The sequence below is a fragment of the Perca flavescens genome, chromosome 6 (assembly GCF_004354835.1).
Source record: "Perca flavescens isolate YP-PL-M2 chromosome 6, PFLA_1.0, whole genome shotgun sequence".
Lineage (NCBI taxonomy): Eukaryota > Metazoa > Chordata > Actinopteri > Perciformes > Percidae > Perca > Perca flavescens.
In genome coordinates, this window is record NC_041336.1 from 5,910,365 (window position 1) to 5,932,392 (window position 22,028).

Below are 22,028 nucleotides of genomic sequence, written 5' to 3' on the forward strand. Positions count from 1 at the left end.
TGTTATGTTAGTCCTATGTGATCTGCCTAGGGACTGCAGATGAAAAATAGTTATTTTTACTAATTGTGGCATATTTACATGTTTTTTTTAAATACAACAATGTTCATAAATATGCACGGTCCCTATCAAATAAACCAATAAAATAAAAAAGAAGTAGTAGGAGCTGAAAAAAAATACAAAGATTTTAGCCTTAATGTGTAATGTTGTTATTGTTGTTTTTTTAATGGTTTTTATAAAATTGGTATAAAAAAAAGTTCAGGTAACCGGGATCAATGTCACGTTATTGGTATTGGAACTGGTATCTAACTATACCTAGATCTAATCAATACAGAAGAAGCACCAAGGAGGCACCTAAAACATAAAGCATCTCTCTCTCTCTCTGCCGGTCTCAGGTGGTTCGGTCTGAACCAGAGCTCCGGGATGCTCAGCATCAGGGAGGGGGCTCCCCCGGGGTCCTACCAGCTGCAGGTGCGCGTGTCGGACCGCACCTGGCCCGACGCCACCTCCACGGCTCAGGTAGAGGTCAGGCAGCTGCAGCAGGACGCCCTGACGAACACCGCCTCCCTCCGCATCAACAGTGAGTCCCACAGTCCACTGATACACACTGATGCATGATGGGTAACAACTCTGATGATACACACTGCTACACACTGATGCATTATGGATAACAACTCTGATGATACACACTGCTACACACTGATGCATGATGGGTAACAACTCTGATGATACATACTGATGCATGATGGGTAACAACTCTGATGATACATACTGATGCATGATGGGTAACAACTCTGATGATACACACTGCTACACACTGATGCATGATGGGTAACAACTCTGATGATACACACTGCTACACACTGATGCATGATGGATAACAACTCTGATGATACATACTGATGCATGATGGGTAACAACTCTGATGATACATACTGATGCATGATGGGTAACAACTCTGATTATACACACTAATGCGTGATGGGTAACAACTCTGATGATACACTCTGATGCATGATGGGTAACAACTCTGATGATACACACTGCTACACACTGATGCATGATGGGTAACAACTCTGATGATACATACTGATGCATGATGGGTAACAACTCTGATGATACATACTGATGCATGATGGGTAACAACTCTGATGATACACACTGCTACACACTGATGCATGATGGGTAACAACTCTGATGATACACACTGCTACACACTGATGCATGATGGATAACAACTCTGATGATACATACTGATGCATGATGGGTAACAACTCTGATGATACATACTGATGCATGATGGGTAACAACTCTGATTATACACACTAATGCGTGATGGGTAACAACTCTGATGATACACTCTGATGCATGATGGGTAACAACTCTGATGATACACACTGATACACACTGATGCAGGATGGGTAGCAACTCTGATGATACACTCTGATGCATGATCGGTAACAACTCTGATGATAAACACTGATGCATGATGGGTAACAACTCTGATGATACACACTGATGCATGATGGGTAACAACTCTGATTATACACACTAATGCGTGACACTGATGCATGATGGATAACAACTCTGATGAGACACACTGATACACACTATGCAGGATGCAACTCTGATGATCGGTAACAACTCTGATGATAAACACTGATGCATGATGGGTAACAACTCTGATGATACACACTGCTACACACTGATGCATGATGGATAACAACTCTGATGAGACACACTGATACACACTGATGCGTGATGGGTAACAACTCTGATGATACACACTGATGCATGATGGGTAACAACTTTGATGATACACACTGATACACACTGATGCATGATCAACAGAAACAGACAGAGATGCATGGTGGGTAATAACTCCCAGTTCTTTTCATGTCTTCTCTTGTCTCTTCTTGTGCCCCTTTCTTTATTTCTTTCTTTGTTTGTTTCTTTCCTTATATTTTTTGTTCTTTTTTTCTTTCTTTCCTTCTCTCTTCTATTCTTTCTCTTTCTCTTCTTTGTTTCTTTTTTTGTCTTTTTCACCTTTTCAGTTATCTTATTATGTCTTCATCTGCCCTGCTGATAATTTCCCCTGAAGTAATATATATATACACATTACTTCTATTAAATAAACATGTGGGCCCTTCTTCTCTTCCTCCAGATCTGACGGTGGAGGAGTTTTTCAGCAGCAGAGGAGGTGAGGAGAGTCGATACTCCCATCTGGGTCGGATGTTAGCCGAACTCCTGGAGACGTTGCCGGGAAACGTCCAGATCTTCTCTGCAGGCGACGCCGGGCAGCGCGGCGTGAAGGCGCTCAACGTGTGGTTTGCTGCTCACGGCTCGCCGTACTACAAGGCAGAGAAGCTGCACGGCTACGTGGCGGCAAACACAGCCAAGGTGAGGAGAGAGTTAGAGCCTGACCCTCTTAACTGTTCTCTTTCTTTATATTTATGTATCGTTTGTTTATTTTAAGTTTAGAGTATCTTGTGCATCTTGTGACTAATAAAGGATTTTTGAATCTTGACGAAGGCGGTGAAATGTTTAGAATACACAGACTTTTTCAACTTGTAAAGTAGGTGTGTAACAATATAATCAACTCACGATTCGATACCATTCCCGATTTTAAATTGCCGATTTAATTTTCCTCACAGAACGAGCTGCAGACAAATGACTGAAGAATATTCTTTTATTTCTTTAAACTGGGCAAAACAACAGCTGTGATGTGTCCACTTCATCAAAAGTGTATTTTTTATTGTTTATTGAAATTGTTAAAAGGATAACCCCTTGAGATGAAGCATCTCGTTTTCGAGGGGGTTTTGAGACTTAAGACAAGGAAAATGCAGCACATGTACTGTACATTCACACTCGCTAGAGCTCTCCCTTATCCCATCTCGCCCACCCCACCGACTCCTTGTCGAAAAAAAGTTTGTGTATAATACATATTGCAATATTAGGAGGCATGACAACATTTAGCTCATACATACACATACATATATATATATATATATATATATATATATATATATATATATATATATATATATTCTTAGTTGTGTTTGATTTAGAGTGAAGTGTGCCCTCGTTTAGAAGAAGTCTAATCCTGCTTTGTACAAGCCGAAGTTGGAGAAACAGCTAGCTGATGTGGTATTAGCTAAAGTGGTTAGCACACACCCAATGTTTCGGCTAGTGATGTAGATGGCCTTGCCAATTCTGACCAGCTCACACGGAGACTGAAGGCAGGACACATTCAGCAACCGTATCTCACTCTAAACAGCATGGATGGGTTTTTTTCCGAGTTTGTATGCATGTGGAAGCACCAGAGACACAAAATAACACCCCAAATTGCAGAAAAGGGGATTTTTTTCATAATATGGGCACTTTAAACCAAACACTACAGAGGCTGAACAGACAGTTTTGAAGGCTACAAGCCTCAAAATGGACCAACCAATTCTAATTTTTTGTTCTACGGTACAAAAAAAAAAGCTTACAGTGTCTCTTGTACCGGCTTTTTTTTGTCTAGTGTGTTATCCTTGTACAGCAGGAGTGTCGAACTCAACTTCACTTTTTTTTTTTTTTTTTTCAAAAGAATGATTACATTTTTTTACAGCAACCTGATTCACTAAATATGAAAACTCTCCACTTCTGTGGGAATTCCTGAGTCTTAAAGTCGGCAAATCTGCCAAATTCTGCTCTGAGTGTTGCATAATTACAGTTTAAAAAGAGTTTCCCGTCTTTTTGGTTTCTGCGCACAACTAGGCAGGCCAAAATCTATTGTGAACCTAAATTGATACGCGGGCCGGATCAAAACTTGCGAGGGGCCGGATTTGGCCCCGCGGGCCTTGAGGTTGGCACATGTGTTGTACAGTGTAAGTAACCAGAGGAACTCTAAGAAACATTTGAGTCACAGTGAACTATGAAAGCAGAGAGGAGATGAACTGAGTGCACACACAATCCACCCAATCAATTAAACATTACGTTATAATCGGTAGTATCACTTAGAGACACTTAACACTCTGTTTCACACACATATGAACACACGTGCAAGGAGCGGTAAAATACGGGTTAAACACTGAAAAGAGGACATGTCACTCGACGTAGCGGCTGCCCGTGTGATACACTCAATGTAAACATTTTTATGAATATTTTAGAGCCATTAAAAGCTTAAGAGCAGCTGCTGACCTGAGGTCAGTAACTGTAAGAGGCAGGAATGGGATGACAGTCAGTGAACCGTGTAAATGCACATGTAAAGCACACACACACACACACACACACACACACACGCGCAGACAACAGAGCAAGTAATATCAAAACTATCAGCTGGGTTTTTGTTGATAAGACTGCCAAAGGATTCATGAAAGGGAGAAGAAAAAGAAACGGCAAAGCACAAATAAAAATAAACCAAGCTAATTAAAGAATAAAGACACGCGGCCGGGTTGGCTCAGCGGGTAGAGCAGGCGCACATTATACGTAGAGGTTTATGCCTCGGTCCAGAGTTCGAGTCCGACCTGTGACGATTTCCTGCATGTCTTCTCCCCCTCTCTCACCCAGCTCTCCTGTCCATTAAAAGCAGAAATATAAATGCTAAAACACTAAAAATCTGCATTATTAAGCACCAGGTTACAAGTTCAGTTCCCGCAGCCGGCACATGTCCTGTCAAGAGTGTCGGGACAGCTTCAGTTCAGCACATCTCATTCTGTGGTGCCATCAAAACCCATAAAAATAGCCCCCATAACAACATACCAGTAGAAAGCACACACAGTGTGGTTTAAAAATAACTGGAGGATCAAGTGCTGCAGAAGAAAGGAAAGTGTCTTTAATTATCGCAGGTTAAAAGGAAAAGTATCTCGGCTGATTTAGAACAAGAATGTCGGATGAATACATAATAAGTATCCCCGCGCCTGGGGAGTGTAAGTCGCTGAGGATGAGTGTCAGCTGAATAACTGAACTCCAAAAGAAATACACACAGTTGGAGAGAGACGGGAAGCCCTGAGGGACTCTGATGAAAACCTCTCACCCATAATGACAAAACGAGAGAAAAGGAGTCGAGATGACAAGCCGGGAAACGCGTGAATTTTGGCAACAGAAAGCGAATGACAGCCAAACTTTAAATGACGGAGAAACACACCAAAGTGAATAACTAACATTAAGGGGAAGCGAGTAAATTCAGATACCATTGATGCAGGTAGACATTAGTTCAAAGAGAGCTGCTGTCATTCTCGATTAAGTTCAAACAGAGCTCACAACTTCAATAAGAAGTTTGTTAGTTTGGTGTTAGTTTTAGTTTCCTTTATATTCACCCAGCTCAGTGGGCGAATGTAGCTAAATACATTTACTCAAGTACTGTACTTAAGTACAAATGTTGAGCTACTTTACTTTCTTTTCATTTCTCCTTCTACTCCGGTACATTTCAGAGAGAAATATTGTACTTTTTAATCCACTACATTCATCAGACAGCTTTAGTTACTTTTCAAATTTAGATTTTTGCACACTAAACACATGTAGTTTATAAAATCTGATGATGGATTCTAAAGTAAACTAGCCGACAATATAACGGACTACAAGTCCAGCTGAGATGACGAGACCATTAAAACACACAACTGGTTGGATCCTTTACACTTTCTACAATGGGAGGATTTTTACTTTTAATACAGTACATTTTCCTGATGATACTTGCATACTTTTACGTAAGTAACATTTTTAACCCTTGTAAGGTGTGGGACCCGTTTTCAGTGTTTCAGTTCCTCCGAAATTGGGTGGTCACGCAGAGCTTGACAAGATTTACTGTGTCTTCTGAAAAACATGTCCATCAAAGATCTTTGGGAGAGAGAGCTGCTGTATGTCAATTATCATACTGGCCTTTTTTGACAATTTTGGAAAGACGATTTTTGTCTTTTATTGTAAGGTTAACGTAGAATTCCGACCTGCGACCTTTCTTTCCTGTTGTGTCATCTAGTTTTAGTTAGCTTCATGCTAGTTTTTTTAGTTATTGGTTAATTTACTTTCCTTTAACTTCCATTTTAGTTTCAGGCTAGCTTTAGTTTGGTTAGCTTCATGCTAACAGTTTGTTTCAGTTTTATCCTAGTTTTTCTTTCAATTAGTTACAGTACTGGTTTTAGCTTGATGTACAAACATTTCTCACTTCATTTTTTTGCATTTTAACATCACCTTTCTGTGTATCATCTCTTATTTCATCCCCTGTAGTTGGAGGCCATGTTGGGCGTGTCGATCCTTCAGGTGGGCGTTGACGAGTGTCCCTACACGGACTGCAGTGTGTCTGGAGGCTGCAGCAGCGAGGTTTCATTCAGCCAGGCCCCGGTGGCTCTCAGCGCCGGAAACACCTCTCTGGTGTCGCTGGCCGCCACATCAACGGCGCGATGCGGCTGCCGAGGCCGTGAGGCGATTCACCTGCCCTGCGCCGCCTACCCCACCAACCCTTGCCTCAACGGGGGCACCTGCCAGGACGGTCCACTGGGATACGGGTAGGAGCAGGGACGGGTCTCAGACTGTGTCCTCCCCCGAAAAAAAAAACGTTTATAATGGCCGTGTTTTCTAATGGCTGCAGTAGTTATGATGGTAACAAAGCAGAAAGTAAGGTAACGAAGTATAAGAGCGCCATGTAAGGAGGTACAGTACAGGCCAAAAGTTTGGACACATCTTCTCATTCAAATGCGTTTCCTTTTTATTTTTATGACTATTTAAATTGTAGATTCTCACTGAAGGCATCAAAACTATGAATGAACACATGTGGAATTATGTACTTAACAAGAAAGTGTGAAATGACTGAAAACATGTCTTATATTTTAGATTCTTCAAAGTAGCCACCCTTTGCTTTTTTATTAATAAGGGAAATAATTCCACTAATGAACCCTGACAAAGCACACCTGTGAAGGTAAAACCATTTCAGGTGACTACCTCATGAAGCTCATTGAGAGAACACCAAGGGTTTGCAGAGTTATCAAAAAAAGCAAAGGGTGGCTACTTTGAAGAATCTAAAATATAAGACATGTTTTCAGTTATTTCACACTTTTTTGTTAAGTACATAATTCCATATGTGTTCATTCATAGTTTTGATGCCTTCAGTGAGAATCTACAATGTAAATAGTCATGAAAATAAAGAAACACATTGAATGAGAAGGTGTGTCCAAACTTTTGGCCTGTACTGTATGTCACACAGGACAAGGGATCATGTCCCCTGGTTCTAATAGATATTTAAAGATACTGATCTTAACTCAAATTTGAAATAAATTGAGTAGGTTTGAACATGATCATCTTGTATACAGATGTTGGTAATATCATCCTGTAAAATTATAAAATAACTGTCTTTACGTGTTTCAGGTGTAAGTGTCCTCCCATGTTTGACGGGCCTGAGTGCCAGCAGACCAAACACAGCTTTGGTGGCCAGGGCTATGCCTGGTTTCCTCCCATCATGCCTTGCTTCCAGAGCCACATATCCCTGGAGTTCCTGGCTGAGGCGGCGAGTGGGCTGCTCCTCTACAACGGGCCCCTCGGCCCCGCCCACTCTGGGGAGCAGGAGGACTTCATCGCCGTAGGTGAGTTTGCTGCTGAGGTGAAGCTCTAAACTGTGCAAAATATATTTCTCATCAATGGCATTAAGGTTGCTTTCACTCCTGAGCAGTTTGGTCCGTTTTAACTGAACTCTGGAGCGTTTCGTGGGATAGTTTGGTTGGTTTGGGCTGGTGTGAAAGCTCACTCGAGCTCTGGTGCGGATCAGACAACCAAATGGGGAGCGCGGTTTGCTTCCAAGTGCTCTAGAGTTTGGTTCACTTTAGGTGAGAATGCAATCTGACCCAAATATAGGAAGCAAACTTAAAAACACTGCCTTTATTAGTCAATTTAGGGACTTCTATATGATTTAAGGGACGATAACTTTCAGATCCATAACCTATTCTGAGCACACAGCTCTGGTCTTTTGTGTGACATCATCATCTCACTTTTTTTCTCCATCTTCTTAAGTATTAGAAACACTGAAGCCAAAGCAGAAAACCCAAGACGTTATAAATTTGGTGTTGCTCCATTATTTCTGAGACCGGAAGTTACACTCAGATATCCTGTCCAATAGACCAGCAACCGTTTCCACCGTGCGACATTTGTTCACAATGTTTTGGTGCGCGTTGTCAAAGTGCAGTGTGTGAACCAAATGAAAAAAAGTTGCAACTTCAACCCTGAATCACACAGCGTCTATACGTGTTGCCAATGTGATGCAAAGGAAAGCGGGACTCTAAAGCGTGTTTTACAGTAACCGCAGCCCAGCTGGCGCGCACATATGTGACGTCACGAAATCTCTGTGACTATTTATAGCCGCGCTGGTGGTCGCGACACTAGCTGCAGTCTTCTCCTGAACAGCGGTGGCGCTAATGAGCAAAGGCTACCGACGTTGCTCTTTCTACGGACTGGAAGAAGAAGAAAAAGGTAAACAACGGCAGAAGTGGCAGCAGCGTTGCCGTCAATGCTTCGATTTGATTGGATGAGCTACTTGGTCGGATCGAGCCTTTCATTCACCATAAAAGAACTCATCTTAACCCGGTAAGTTTACCAGAGAGACCTGCAGTCACTCGGAGAGTCCTTCACGTTGTCGGTGAACTCTTTCAGGCTCCCGTTTCTGCTTTGTCGCGCACAGCTGAAAAAAAAAAGAGCCGTGCGCGACCTCTGCTCACGCGCTGGCAGGATATTACGTCATTTTGACGTGGCGCGCGCCACCTTGGATGCGGCTAGTATACCGTACGTTTAAATGTTTCTGAGCTGGGTGCCTGGGTGGCAAAGTGGTAGAGCGTGCGCCTATAAAGCCTCAACGCAGAGGCTTTGGGTTCGATTCCAACCTGCAGCACTTTTCTGCATGTTATTCCCCCTCTCGCTTCCCTTTCATTTCTAAGCTGTCACAAAGACTTTAACTGACTTTAAAGTGTTTACTTTTATGCTCAAAAACTGGTTAAAAACAAACCAAAAGTGTACTCATTTTTAATTATTGTAAGTAGGTAAGAATTGTATATGATATGCATGTTTTTATATCATGTTCATATTATTTGTATTAGGACTGGAGTTGTTTATTTATTATGTTTATTTTGAATTGAGATAGTTAAGTATGTAAATTTTATTGTGTATAAAAGCCCAACCAGGGACTGGAGTTGAAAATTAGCATCTGCTATAAACTTCTTATGCAGCACCTCAGTGACAAGCTTTGTTTTGACACTATGTCTGTCTGCATTGTCCCTGTCAAATAAATAAATAAATGAAAAAAATAATAAAATGAAAAAAAAATAAAAGGCTTAAATCCCCAAAAAATTATCACAAGAAAAAAATCATTCTCAATTTAAAACACGTTTTCCACGTTTGTGTTTGTATTGTTTTACTGCATACACAATTATTTTAAGTATATATCATTATATTATTTACAATAAACGTGATACAAAAGTGTGTTTTTAATGATAGTTTAAGGGAGGGACAAATGGTCCTGACCCTGGCCTATGAGTGTGATGCCTCTCGCCGTGGCTCCTCTGCTGCTTCGAGAGAACGGCTGAAGAACGCGGCATCTCTGTGCTAAAAGTCAACATTATTTTTAGCTTCTAAGCGCTCTAACAAACACGCTAATCTTGCAGTGCTGGTGGGAACGTGCTGCCAATCGCTCGTCCTTTTCAACCAACACAAAGCGGGGAATCAATCCGGCGCTGTCGAGACAGGTTCTCAGTGGACAAAAGAGCTTCATAAAGTCTAATGTCAGCTCCCGGCGGTCCTGATGGGGTGTTAACGGATTAGCCCGCGGATGGTCTTTCAAATGCTTCTTGCATAATCTCGCGGCATTCAAGTTATGCAATTATTGAACCCGGTCTGATGCTGCTTGAGTACATGGAAGGGTCGGGTTGGTCGGGTCACGCTCACATAGACACACACACATCTGACATGCACAACACACACCCACACACACACACACACACACACACACACACAAACACAATTGAATGGGTGGATTCCTGCTATTGTTGATGGGATTCAGCAGCTTACAAAGTGATACAGAGAAGTGATGTTGAATCACCAACACGTCACCGTTTCAGAAACAAAGGAAGAAACATGTTATATAGATTTAAATTATATAGTTTTCAGTTAAACCAAAATTTGTTATTATTATTGTTATTATTATTTTAAAAATATATAAAGTAAAGACTAGAGCTGTAAAGATAAATCAATTAACCGATTAGTTGTCAAGTTTTAAATTAATCACCAACAATTTTGATAATCGATTAATCCGTTTTTATGAAAGAAAGTAAAGATTTATCTGATGTCAGCTTTGTTAAATGTGAATATTGTTCTAGTTACTTCTCTCCTCTGTGACAGTAAACTGAATATTTTTGAGTTGGGGACAAAACAAGACATTTGATGACGTCATCTTGAGCTTTTGGGAAACACTGATCCACATTTTTTTTTTTTTTTTTGGCCAAACAACTAATCCGTTAATCCAGAAAATAATCGACAGATTAATCAACAAAGAAAATAATCGCTACTTGCAGTCCCAGTGAAGACACTGCGCTCAATTAAAGCATTTTGTCTTTAGTTATTTGGAAGTTGTGGGATTTAACAATACCTTTTTGCGTTCTCAGGACTGCACTGCCCCCTCAGCATGCAATATGTTGCAGAACACAAACAAACTGAATTAATACATCTTGTTTAATGCTTTTAAATGACAAAATGTTAGAGTTAGGGTTAGGGTTCATGTGTCATGACTGTGTCATGTTACTCCTATGTAGATACAGTACAGTCCAAAAGTTTGGACACACCTTCTCATTCAATGCGTTTCCTTTTTATTTTCATGACTATTTACATTGTAGATTCTCACTGAAGGCATCAAAACTATGAATGAACACATATGGAATTATGTACTTAACAAAAAAGTGTGAAATAACTGAAAACATGTCTTATATTTTAGATTCTTCAAAGTAGCCACCCTTTGCTTTTTTATTAATAAGGGAAATAATTCCACTAATTAACTCTGACAAAGCAAACCTGTGAAGGTAAAACCATTTCAGGTGACTACCTCATGAAGCTCATTGAGAGAACACCAAGGGTTTGCAGAGTTATCAAAAAAAGCAAAGGGTGGCTACTTTGAAGAATCTAAAATATAAGACATGTTTTCTGTTATTTCACACTTTTTTGTTAAGTACATAATTCCATATGTGTTCAATCATAGTTTTGATGCCTTCAGTGAGAATCTACAATGGAAATAGTCATGAAAATAAAAAGGAAACACATTGAATGAGAAGGTGTGTCCAAACTTTTGGCCTGTAATGTACCTTCAATTAAAGTGTCACCAAGTAGTTAATAGATCAAGGCGGCGCGTGTTGTTTTACCGTGGACAGGAGAATAGTAAACTAAGACTCTCATCCTCCCATCCAGAGTTGAGGAACGGTGTTCCAGCACTGAGTGTAAACCACGGATCAGGAACACTGACCCTGCAGCTCCCGCCCAAGTCCACCGTCAGCGACCGCCGCTGGCACCGCCTCGACATCATCAGCGACGGAAAGGTACTTGGATAGAGAGATAGACGGGCGGATGCATAAACGGATGAATAGATACAGTAGATAGATTGTTGTGTGTGTGTGTGTGTGTGTGTATGTGTGTGTGTGTGTATATATATATATATATATATATACACAGTACAGGCCAAAAGTTTGGACACACCTTCTCATTCAATGTGTTTCTTTATTTTCATGACTATTTACATTATAGATTCTCACTGAAGGCATCAAAACTATGAATGAACACATATGGAATTATGTACTTAACAAAAAAGTGTGAAATAACTGAAAACATGTCTTATATTTTAGATTCTTCAAAGTAGCCACCCTTTGCTTTTTTTGATAACTCTGCAAACCCTTGGTGTTCTCTCAATGAGCTTCATGAGGTAGTCACCTGAAATGGTTTTACCTTCACAGGTGTGCTTTGTCAGGGTTAATTAGTGGAATTATTTCCCTTATTAATAAAAAAGCAAAGGGTGGCTACTTTGAGGAATCTAAAATATAAGACATGTTTTCAGTTATTTCACACTTTTTTGTTAAGTACATAATTCCATATGTGTTCATTCATAGTTTTGATGCCTTCAGTGAGAATCTACAATGTAAATAGTCATGAAAATAAAAAGGAAACGCATTGAATGAGAAGGTGTGTCCAAACTTTTGGCCTGTACTGTATGTATATAGATTTTTTAAGATTATTTTTGGGGGGATTTCCCCTTTGTTCGACAGTGACAGTGGGTAGACAGGAAGGGGTTGGGGGCGAAGAGAAGGAATGACACACATTCATCCAGAAAATAATACACAGATTGATTGATAATAAAATTCATCGTTAGTTTAGTTGCAGCCCTATTCCAATGTTTGTTTTTTTGACCTGATGACCTGATTACGTAAGTTCGTGTCATTGATATGATCGTATCATGAGATACAGGTTATAATGTGTTGCAATATGTACATATGTTGTACATGTGGATGCTTTTAGTAATGGCATTCAAGATAATTCAATGGAGGTTTTTGACAGTGGTGTGTGTGTGCGTGTGTGTGTGCGTGTGTGTGTGTGTGTGTGTGTGCGTGTGTGTGTGTGTGTGTCATTGTTTCTGTGTGCAGGCTGTCCAGCTGATCCTGGACCAGTGTGGGGGGGCGGCAGTGAACGAGTTGGAGGGTGTCAGCGGGGACGCTCAGGAGACGGACGAGTCCGGCTGCAGAGCTGCAGGAGAGACGCCAGGAAACCAGAGGTGAGAGCAAACTAGTTTAGGGTGGTTTAATTAGTTTAGTTTAGTTTAGTTAGTTTGTTTGTTTATGTACACACAGATGTGAAGTACACGCAGTAGAATTTAAAAACAAGCAATTGACCCTTCGCTAAGCCACGCCCGAAAAACCGCCACAGACCAATCGTGGCTTAGCAACCGTAACTAGGCACGGGAAGTCTGTCAAGCTTCCGAGCGAGGGAAACGTGTATATATATATATATATATATATATATATATATATATATATATATATATATATATATATATATATATATATATATATATATATATATATATATATATGTCAATGGCTGGGACCGAAAGGCTTTAGCTTCAATTTTGATGAAATTATTCTCTAATCGGTTGCATATTATGTCGTGGATATATCCAGGGTTCATACTTTTAAAAAAAAAACTGGAAAAGTTATGGAATTTGAAAAATGCAAAATTCCAGGCCTGGAAAGGTTTTTGGAAACCTAAAAAGACCCAGAAAGTTTTGGAAAAGTCATGGGATTTTTTTTTAACACAGCATAATAATATGTCATTAATAAATGTATTTTTACGTCGTCTTAACCTCAGCGTTGTATTCGGGGAGCGATATTATGAATCCCACTATGAGCCACATAAATTGTCATTCATTTTATAGTTAAACCTCTTTAAACTTTAACGCAGATTTTTATTCTTATTGTATAATGTTGACTGACATTTTCAGGAACACATAGTCATGGAAATTTGCCAAAAAGTCATAAAAAAGTCATAAAAAAGTCATGGAAAAGTATTGGTAAAAATGCGTATGAACCCTGTATATCCCTCAAATGCATACTGCAGTCCCTTTTGTCTTGTTCTCGCAGATATTTCACCTGTTCGCCAAAAAATGACTGATATCTCCAAAAAATAAAAAATCACAGGAAAACATACTGTGTAACACACAAGAGAATAAACCTGGAGAGACTAAAGAGCCACGTCACTGTACACATAGACCAGTGGTTCTCAAATGGGGGTACGTGTACCCCAAGGGGTACTTTGGAGGACTGCAGGGGGTACGGGAGTGCTTTTTTGTCGATTTGAAGTTTGTCACTTTTAAAAAAAAATTGTCGCTTGTTGTCACTATTTTTGACCAGTTCTTGCCTTCCTTCCTTCCTTAATTTCTACTCTCTTCTTTTTTTTTTTTTTTTTTTTAAGTTTCTTCAAGCTTTTTTTCAAAAAACCATTCCACCTTTTTCAAGGTTTTTGTCACTGTTTTCAAAGTTTGTCTTCCTCCTTTCTACTGTGTTTTTCACTGTTTTTGATACCATTTTCTACCTATACTTGCCTTACTTCCTTCTTTCTACTGACTTTTTTTGGTTTTTAGTTTTTTTTTTTTTAAGTTTTTGTTGCCTTTTTTCATCAGCATTTAAATGTTTTTCAGTTACATGGCTGTTGTTTTGTATATCTATCGCTGGTCAGGGGGTACTTGGATTGAAATGGGGTACATTATTGAAAAAAGTTTGAGAACCACTGACATTTACTGTTCATTTATAATATAAAGACTCACCTCTCCTCCACTTTTTGTCTCTTTTCCCGTATCTGACATGCTGCTCCCCCTCTACTGCCTCCTCCTCCCCTCTACTCACTCCTTATCTTTCACCTTCTTCTCCTCTTTCCCCTTTTCCTTCCTTCCTCTTCCTGTTTTTCTTATCCTCTTACTCTTCCTCATCCTCTACCCATTTCCATTTTTCTAATCTCCTCCATCTCCATCATCCTCATGGGTTTACCCTCTTTCAATCTTTTTCTCCCTTTCTATCCTCCACCTTTTCCTTTTTCTTCCTCCTCCTCTCTTTCACTTCTACTTTTACTCTTTCTCTCCCTACCCCAAATCCTTTCCCCGTCTTCTTCCTCCTCTTCTTCCTCCACAGGTATCTGAACGTCTTCCAGCCTCTTCAGTTGGGAGGAATGAAGGAAACGTCTCCGCATCGGCGTTACCGCAGTTTCACCGGCTGCATCCGAAACCTGGTGGTCGACAGTCAGGTGCGTGTGTGTGTGTGTGTGTGTGTGTGTGTGTGTGTGTGTGTGTGTGTGTGTGTGTGTGTGTGTGTGTGTTTGTGTGTGTGTGATATACATGAAAAGAACCTGAAACTAAATGAGCTGCTGTGATTTTCTCCTGCTGCTCAGAGATAACCCCAAAGGTCCAAAATATTCCCCCAGGAAAGTCTCCCACAATCCCTTGTGTTTTGGGGTTAATTTCTGTACTTGGCTGTGGTGTCTGGGATCGGGGTTAGCTAGGGCGGAGTTAGAATCAGCTTTCAGCTGCACATTTTCCATGTTATTCACTATATATATATATATATATATATATATATATATATATATATATATATATATTACATATATATTATATATATGTAAATTGAATCACAATTATTATTTTGGCCTCTTAAGGATCACAAAAACAGAAAAATCAACAGAAAAACGTATTTTGCACATTACGTTTTGCAGTCTTATGGGAAAAATATTAAGAGGAAATTTCACAGTTCAAGGTGTTTTCACTGTTTTTTTTTATTCAAAGATTGCATAATCTTTCCAAAAATTAATTAGTAATCGTGTTAAATATTCGTGATTTCAATATTGACCATAATATTCATGATTATGATTTTCTTTCCATAGTCAAGCAGCCCTAATATGGTACTAATGTTGCCCAAACCGTCTTAAAGTTGTCCTGAATCACCCAAGCGAGTCCGACTGCGGCTTGCAAGACCCTTCAAGTTACGCCCCTTCCAAGCTGTGATTGGCTAGTACTATACAACACATTCACGATTCCCGGAGGATGAATCCTGTGGACAAAATGACCACGTCATCATCAAAATGTTCACACTCCCTCGAGGTTCAAACCTTTTGATTTTGGAAATTGAATTAGCTCTCACACGGCCAAATGTTTTATAACAAAAAATAAACACAGAGAGAGAAACGTAATCCCCCCGTAACATGCTTCTGTTTGCTCTGTAATCAGAGACGCTTTCTTGATTGCTTCAGAAATTCAAAACACACATTTTGAAGTTAATGCGTTAAGGTGCTTCTGACACGCCACAGAATGAAAGCGCTGCACGGCTGCCAGCCGGAAACAACCAGCCTGTTCAGACGTTTAGTGCATGTCAAATTCAGTCTTACTGCAATTCGGTCTGAAAGGAGGACAAACTGTAAGATTTGGAAACACTCCTTTAATCATGTTCGCACGCTTTTATAAAAGGTTCTGCGGAAAGTAATGCGCACACAGGACGATGGTTCATGAACATTAAGAATTAGAAAGAGAGAAAGAATCAAGCTAATCGCCTCCCTCCTCCCTCCCTCAGGTGTACGACCTGGCGTCTCCAGGTGAGAGCGTGGACAGCACCCCGGGGTGCCGGCTGACCGACGGGGTGTGTGTGACCGCGGCCGGTCCCTCCTGTGGCGCTCACGCCTCCTGCCTCGCCGACTGGGGCTCCTTCAGCTGCGAGTGCCACCCAGGATACAAGGGACACAAGTGTGACAGCGGTGAGAGAGCCTGACTGTGTGTGTGTGTGTGTGTGTGTGTGTGTGTGTGTGTGTGTGTGTGTGAATGGAAAATTAGATCTTTGTTATGAAACCAGTTTGAACAAAAGAGACCCCTGGTCTTTGAGTCTGATGTAGTACAATTTTAGCACCGAAAGCAAAAAGTGACCTTTTCAATCCGTTTTCCCCTCCCATCTAGTTTAACTGTAGGCTTAACCGACCGGCTTGTTGTGGCAGTTATTCAACTCAAAACAGAGGGAGATGGGACGGGTTAGGCCATCTGTTTAAGTCTAAATAAACCAACAGACCAACAGCATTAGCCTAGAAATCGCACCCTAGCGGCAGCAAATGTAATTAGCAGGCAGGGTCAGTCTAGCAACTCTCCGTTGGCTTACGAGCTGGAAAAACCAAATTCTGATCAGGCCAATCACATCGTGTATAGAGCTGGTGGGCGGGGCTTATGGCTGCTGCTGCTGGTGAACAGAGGTCTTCTGGAAGACTTGGAGTTCAGCTTTTCTTTGAGAAAAGAACAAAGAACGGCACTGAAGTCATTCTTAAAAAAGGAAGATGTGTTCGGAGTTTTGCCGACCGGATATGGCAAAAGTTTAATCTATCAACTAGCTCCGCTACCTTCTTCGTTGCTCTGATTGGTTGGAGCGCTATCCTATTACGTGCAGAGGAAATTTGAAAGACAACCGTTTATCCCGCCCCTCTGATTGAGCCCAGCCAATGGGGAGTTCTCAGACCCAACATCTGGATGTGGGTCTGGCTTGTCAGGCTACAACAGCACTGCCCCGAAAAAAAAAAATCTCCTTTCAATGGAACCGCAAGGGTCGGGATACAAAGGCAAAAATCAAACTGGGTCATAAGCTATTAAAAGGTTCTGTATGTTTACATGTATTAATTCATTTTTGTGAGACCTTTCTTAACTTTCTCTGTTACCTGTGGAGTGATTTCTATTTAAAGGACTCTGGATGTTTTTTTCAGGCTAGGAATTCCAAAAGAGACATTTATGTGCGCTCTTGAGTGCTGGTGAATTTGAGTTTTTATTAATGTGATTAATGTGAGTGAACATGACTTTATATCTCCCCCTTCAGCCGTCCCAGAGTTCTCCTTCGACTCAGGCAGCGTTGTGCGTTATCAGCTCAGAGGAGGCGGCAGCTCTCGGCGCACAAATGTCCAGCTGCTCCTCCGAACCAGAGCCACCTCGGGCACCCTGCTCTCCGTGACGTCCCGGGATGCCAGCGAGTACATCGTCCTGGAGGTCAGTCCACCCGTCAGCCTGTCATTAACGCTCTCAGGTCTAAGCCATTTTCTTCTATATTTAGTATATGTAGCAGCGAAGTAACCCAGTCAGGAAAGTGAAGAAAGTAGGCAGGAAGACATCCTCTGATTGGTCGACACACTCACCTGACAACATTCTGGGAGTCCGGATGGTTGGGGTCTGGTAAACAAAATTATTGTGCATCGAAAAAAAAAAAGTCTCTGCAGTTCCAGGCTGGATGCTAAACTTCAGGAAGGGCTAGCATCACACAGAAGTCCTCTTTGGCAAGGCCCAGATGTTAGCTTTCATGCTAAGCAATCAGAGCGACGCTAGCTTGAAGCGATGCGGAGATATCGACCATTGCGTAACTCGGTTTATGGATTAATTATTATTTATTCATTTCACAGACACTGTAATTCCACGTTGGATTAAAACGCTTCTGGATGGCCTACAATCACACGAAAGACCTGGTTGAAATGGAGCATCGCTCTGATTCTAAACAAATTAAAACATGTCTCTGGACTGTATTTATTTAATTTTTTTAATTTATTATGAGGATCCCCATTAGCTGACAGCCTAGACGAGCTAGCTCTAGTCTTCCTGGGGTCCAAAACAACATTTAATCAGACTATATTAAAACAGTAACATATACAGAGAAGAAAAGAAAATAAATACTGCTTGCAGAACTAAATAATACAAAATTAAAAATAAAAATTACATAAAACAATAAAAACAATAACAAACCAAGCAAATAGAGAAATATCTTGAAAACAAAGTTATATATTACAGTATATTACATGGCTAACATTAAGGTAGCTCACATAGACAAAGTATTGTGCGCTAAAATATTTTAACCACACAATAAGACTAAAACACCCTTGATGTTTAAGAAGATGTGGAAACCCTGAACAGTATGCTTCACTATACGGAAGCCACAATAAAGTTCATAATCAAAGTGTTTCTTTACTTTACAAATAGATATAAATTCTCCTTTGTACCCTTTGCTTTCGCTTTGATAAATTCTGGAAAAAAAGAGCTAACATATGCACTGAACTGAAATCTACATTTATGTTAGGGGTATTAATATATCAATTTGTCGGATGTGTATTGTAAATTTTAATGATGTTGAATGTGTTTTTGTTGTCATGCATTGTTTGTGTACTACTTTGCTACTGCAGCAAAAGTAATTGCCCCTCGGGACAAATAAAGGTGTTGAACCTGAACTTTTACTTAAGTACAGTAAATATCAGATACTTTAAGACTTTTACTTGTTATATCCCAAAAGGTGACTTGAACTTCCACCAAAGTCAACATACTTGTACTTTTACTCAACTATTGCTTTCAAGTACTTTATTCAAGACTGATTTAATCTTTTTCAGTCCCTCCAGAAAAACGCGATTATGCGATCGCATAATTCAACATAATTCAAAGTGTGCATAATGGGGGGCCATTTTTTGTGCATACTGAAAAAATTGTCGGGGGGCAAAAATATTTTTGATTTCATAATCACGTTATATCTTAGCAGAAGGTTGAAAAATGTTGTGTTTACTTCACACAAGAGCAGCCATTTTCCTCTGTTACCATGGGAACGTTATGAAGTGACGTAATTACACAACGTGAACATCATCAAAAGCACGGTGTTGGGGGGGGAAAATCACTTTTTTTTCTCTTTTTCATAAAAAAAAAAAAAAAAAAAAAAAAAAATTTCATCGCATAAAATTGTATACATTTTTCGCATTTTTTAAGAAAACGTGCCGCATAATCAAGGATTTTTGCCCGCAACAATCACAAAAAAAAACATTTTTCTGGAAGGACTGATTTTTACACAGGAGCATATAGACAGGAGGCATTATGGGCATTATGTGACTTTTTTGGGGGGAAATGTTGCTGAGCTCGTCTTCTCTCCTTTAGATCATGGAGGGTCACCTCTCTGTTCGGGCCAACCTGGGCGACGGCGCCCACGCCCTGCGGCTGCCCGGCCAGCGGCTGGACATCGGCCAGTGGGTCCTGGTCGGCCTCGTTCGCCATGACAACCTCTTCACCCTGCGGCTGGAGCAAGGCGGGGGCTCGCGGGAGGTCCGGGCCCGGCTGGGGAGCCGCAGGGAGATGGTGGTTCACCCGGCAAGCGTGATGGTCGGCAACGGGCCGACCGCTGGAGACCAGGCCGACTTTCACGGTGAGACCTGGATTCTACTGACCTGACTCCGCCAGATGGATCGCTTCGCATTTGCTCGGCATATCAGACCGATCTCATGAAGTGGCGTATGTACAGTACAGGCCAAAAGTTTGGACACACCTTTTCATTCAATGTGTTTCCTTTTTATTTTCATGACTATTTACATTGTAGATTCTCACTGAAGGCATCAAAACTATGAATGAACACATATGGAATTATGTACTTAACAAAAAAGTGTGAAATAACTGAAAACATGTCTTATATTTTAGATTCTTCAAAGTAGCCACCCTTTGCTTTTTTTGATAACTCTGCAAACCCTTGGTGTTCTCTCATTGAGCTTCATGAGGTAGTCACCTGAAATGGTTTTACCTTCACAGGTGTGCTTTGTCAGGGTTAATTAGTGGAATTATTTCCCTTATTAATAAAAAAGCAAAGGGTGGCTACTTTGAAGAATCTAAAATATAAGACATGTTTTCAGTTATTTCACACTTTTTTGTTAAGTACATAATTCCATATGTGTTCATTCATAGTTTTGATGCCTTCAGTGAGAATCTACAATGTAAATAGTCATGAAAATAAAAAGGTAACTCATTTGAGAAGGTGTGTCCAAAACTTTTGGCCTGTACTGTATGACACGCCAAAATATGCCGTTTTGGCGTGTTATCAAGACGAATGATTGCTTTTTAGTGTGTTTATCAACGCAATTCGGCCGCAATTGACCTACATTACGATTAAAATTTCCGTGTAAGGAGGGTGGTTGGTGTGGTGGATGGGTAAAACACAAGACTTTCACCTGGGAGAGCTGGGTTTGTGTCCCACGTGTGGCGATTTTCAGCTGTTTTTTTTCAATTTATTTATTAATTTTCCTAAACCCAACCGTTTAATGTTTTCCTAAGCGTCTTTTTGCCGTTATTTTCCTTGTTTCTGTCACGTTTTTGTGTTACTAAAGCCTTTCCCAGTGTTCTTTTTCTAAACCCAACCATTTTCTTTACATTTTTTTTAACACGCGTGTGACGTTGTTCTTGCGATAGTACATCGCATTCTCGCGATAACGTGGCGACGCCACGTGGTGTGTATGTTTACATCTGCTGTACACAGCGTAGACATACATGTGGTTAGCTCAAAATGTGTACAGATAACACGCCATTTGGCTTTAGGAAGGTGACGTGTATGTTTACGCAAAGTCATGATGTCATGTTGGGCATATCCATCTGGGGAACTTTCCGTTGGACAACTTATGGGAACGGGCGAAAAAATCCTGGTTAGCTTATTGGATAAACCATCCATCTATCACCACCTATAGTTGGTGATAGACGGGCCAAATCAACCAATCAGATCTTGCCGAAACCAGTCGGGAGAAGAGCAAAAACATCTCTTCCTCCGAGAAAAAGCCTCCGCTGCCTGTTTTTTTGCTCTTCTTTCAATGAAGTAATAGTGTCTAATTTGGATAAGACTTGCTGCGATAGCTACGCTCAGCTCATCCGTGGAAGCTGCCACGTTTTTTAGACTGAGCAGTCGCTTCTCGTTGCATTACACCTAAACCCGCCTCAAAACCAATGCTGATTGGTCGGTCGTTTGGCGAAAGGCTCCAAATTTTCTCTAGATGTCAGGCTGATCTGTGAGTGGAAAACTGGAGCTTGCCAGATCAGGACAGTCTCACCAGGCTAGGATTCTACTGCTTTTTATTTTAGATTTATTTTTTGGGCATTTTGAGACCTTTATTTGGATAGGACAGTTTAGACTTTAAAGGGGAGAGAGAGAGAGGGAGGAATGACCACAGGTCAGAGTCGAACCTGCGGCCGCTGCGTGGAGGAGTAAACCTCTATATACGGGCGCCCGCTCTACCCGGTGAGCTAACCAGGCGCCCCAGATTTGTTTCTTAACTGGTTCACACTGATTTGACAAATGACTGAATCCTGTTCACATTATTCTAATCCAGACCAAAATAAACTGGGCGTTTCCTCCCGCAGGCTGTCTGCGGGACCTTCGTTTCAACGCTCAGGTCCTGCCTCTGGACGGGCAGAGCCGGGACCTGGTGACGGTGCTGGAGAGGCGGGGCGTCACCTCGGGGTGCTCTAGCGACGCCTGCAGCAGCCAGCCGTGCCTCAGCCCGCTGCGCTGCATCGACCTGTGGCGGAAACACCAGTGCAAGTAAGACAGACACACACACACACACACACACACACACACACACACACACACACACACACATCCAAACAGACCCTCTCTACTGGTTCACCTTTATAAAACATAACACAAGAGCCAGCCCTAACCTAGGCACGTTTTCAGCTGATTTTGTCGCTTATTTAGAAGTTT

The 22,028-nt window shown here is 41.0% G+C and overlaps 1 protein-coding gene across 1 annotated transcript in view; it reads left to right on the top strand.

Annotated features, from left to right (window-relative positions):
• The first annotated feature begins 420 nt into the window (after positions 1-420).
• Positions 421-22,028, top strand: part of si:dkey-22o22.2 (neural-cadherin) — a 29,735-nt gene continuing 8,127 nt past the window's right edge. The window contains exons 1-11 of the mRNA XM_028579841.1: positions 421-577; positions 2,162-2,397; positions 6,202-6,479; positions 7,336-7,550; positions 11,404-11,531; positions 12,627-12,754; positions 14,664-14,775; positions 16,095-16,275; positions 17,370-17,536; positions 19,448-19,712; positions 21,683-21,863. Coding sequence (XP_028435642.1) covers positions 421-577; positions 2,162-2,397; positions 6,202-6,479; positions 7,336-7,550; positions 11,404-11,531; positions 12,627-12,754; positions 14,664-14,775; positions 16,095-16,275; positions 17,370-17,536; positions 19,448-19,712; positions 21,683-21,863 — 2,048 coding nt within the window. The remainder of the gene's footprint in view (positions 578-2,161; positions 2,398-6,201; positions 6,480-7,335; positions 7,551-11,403; positions 11,532-12,626; positions 12,755-14,663; positions 14,776-16,094; positions 16,276-17,369; positions 17,537-19,447; positions 19,713-21,682; positions 21,864-22,028) is intronic.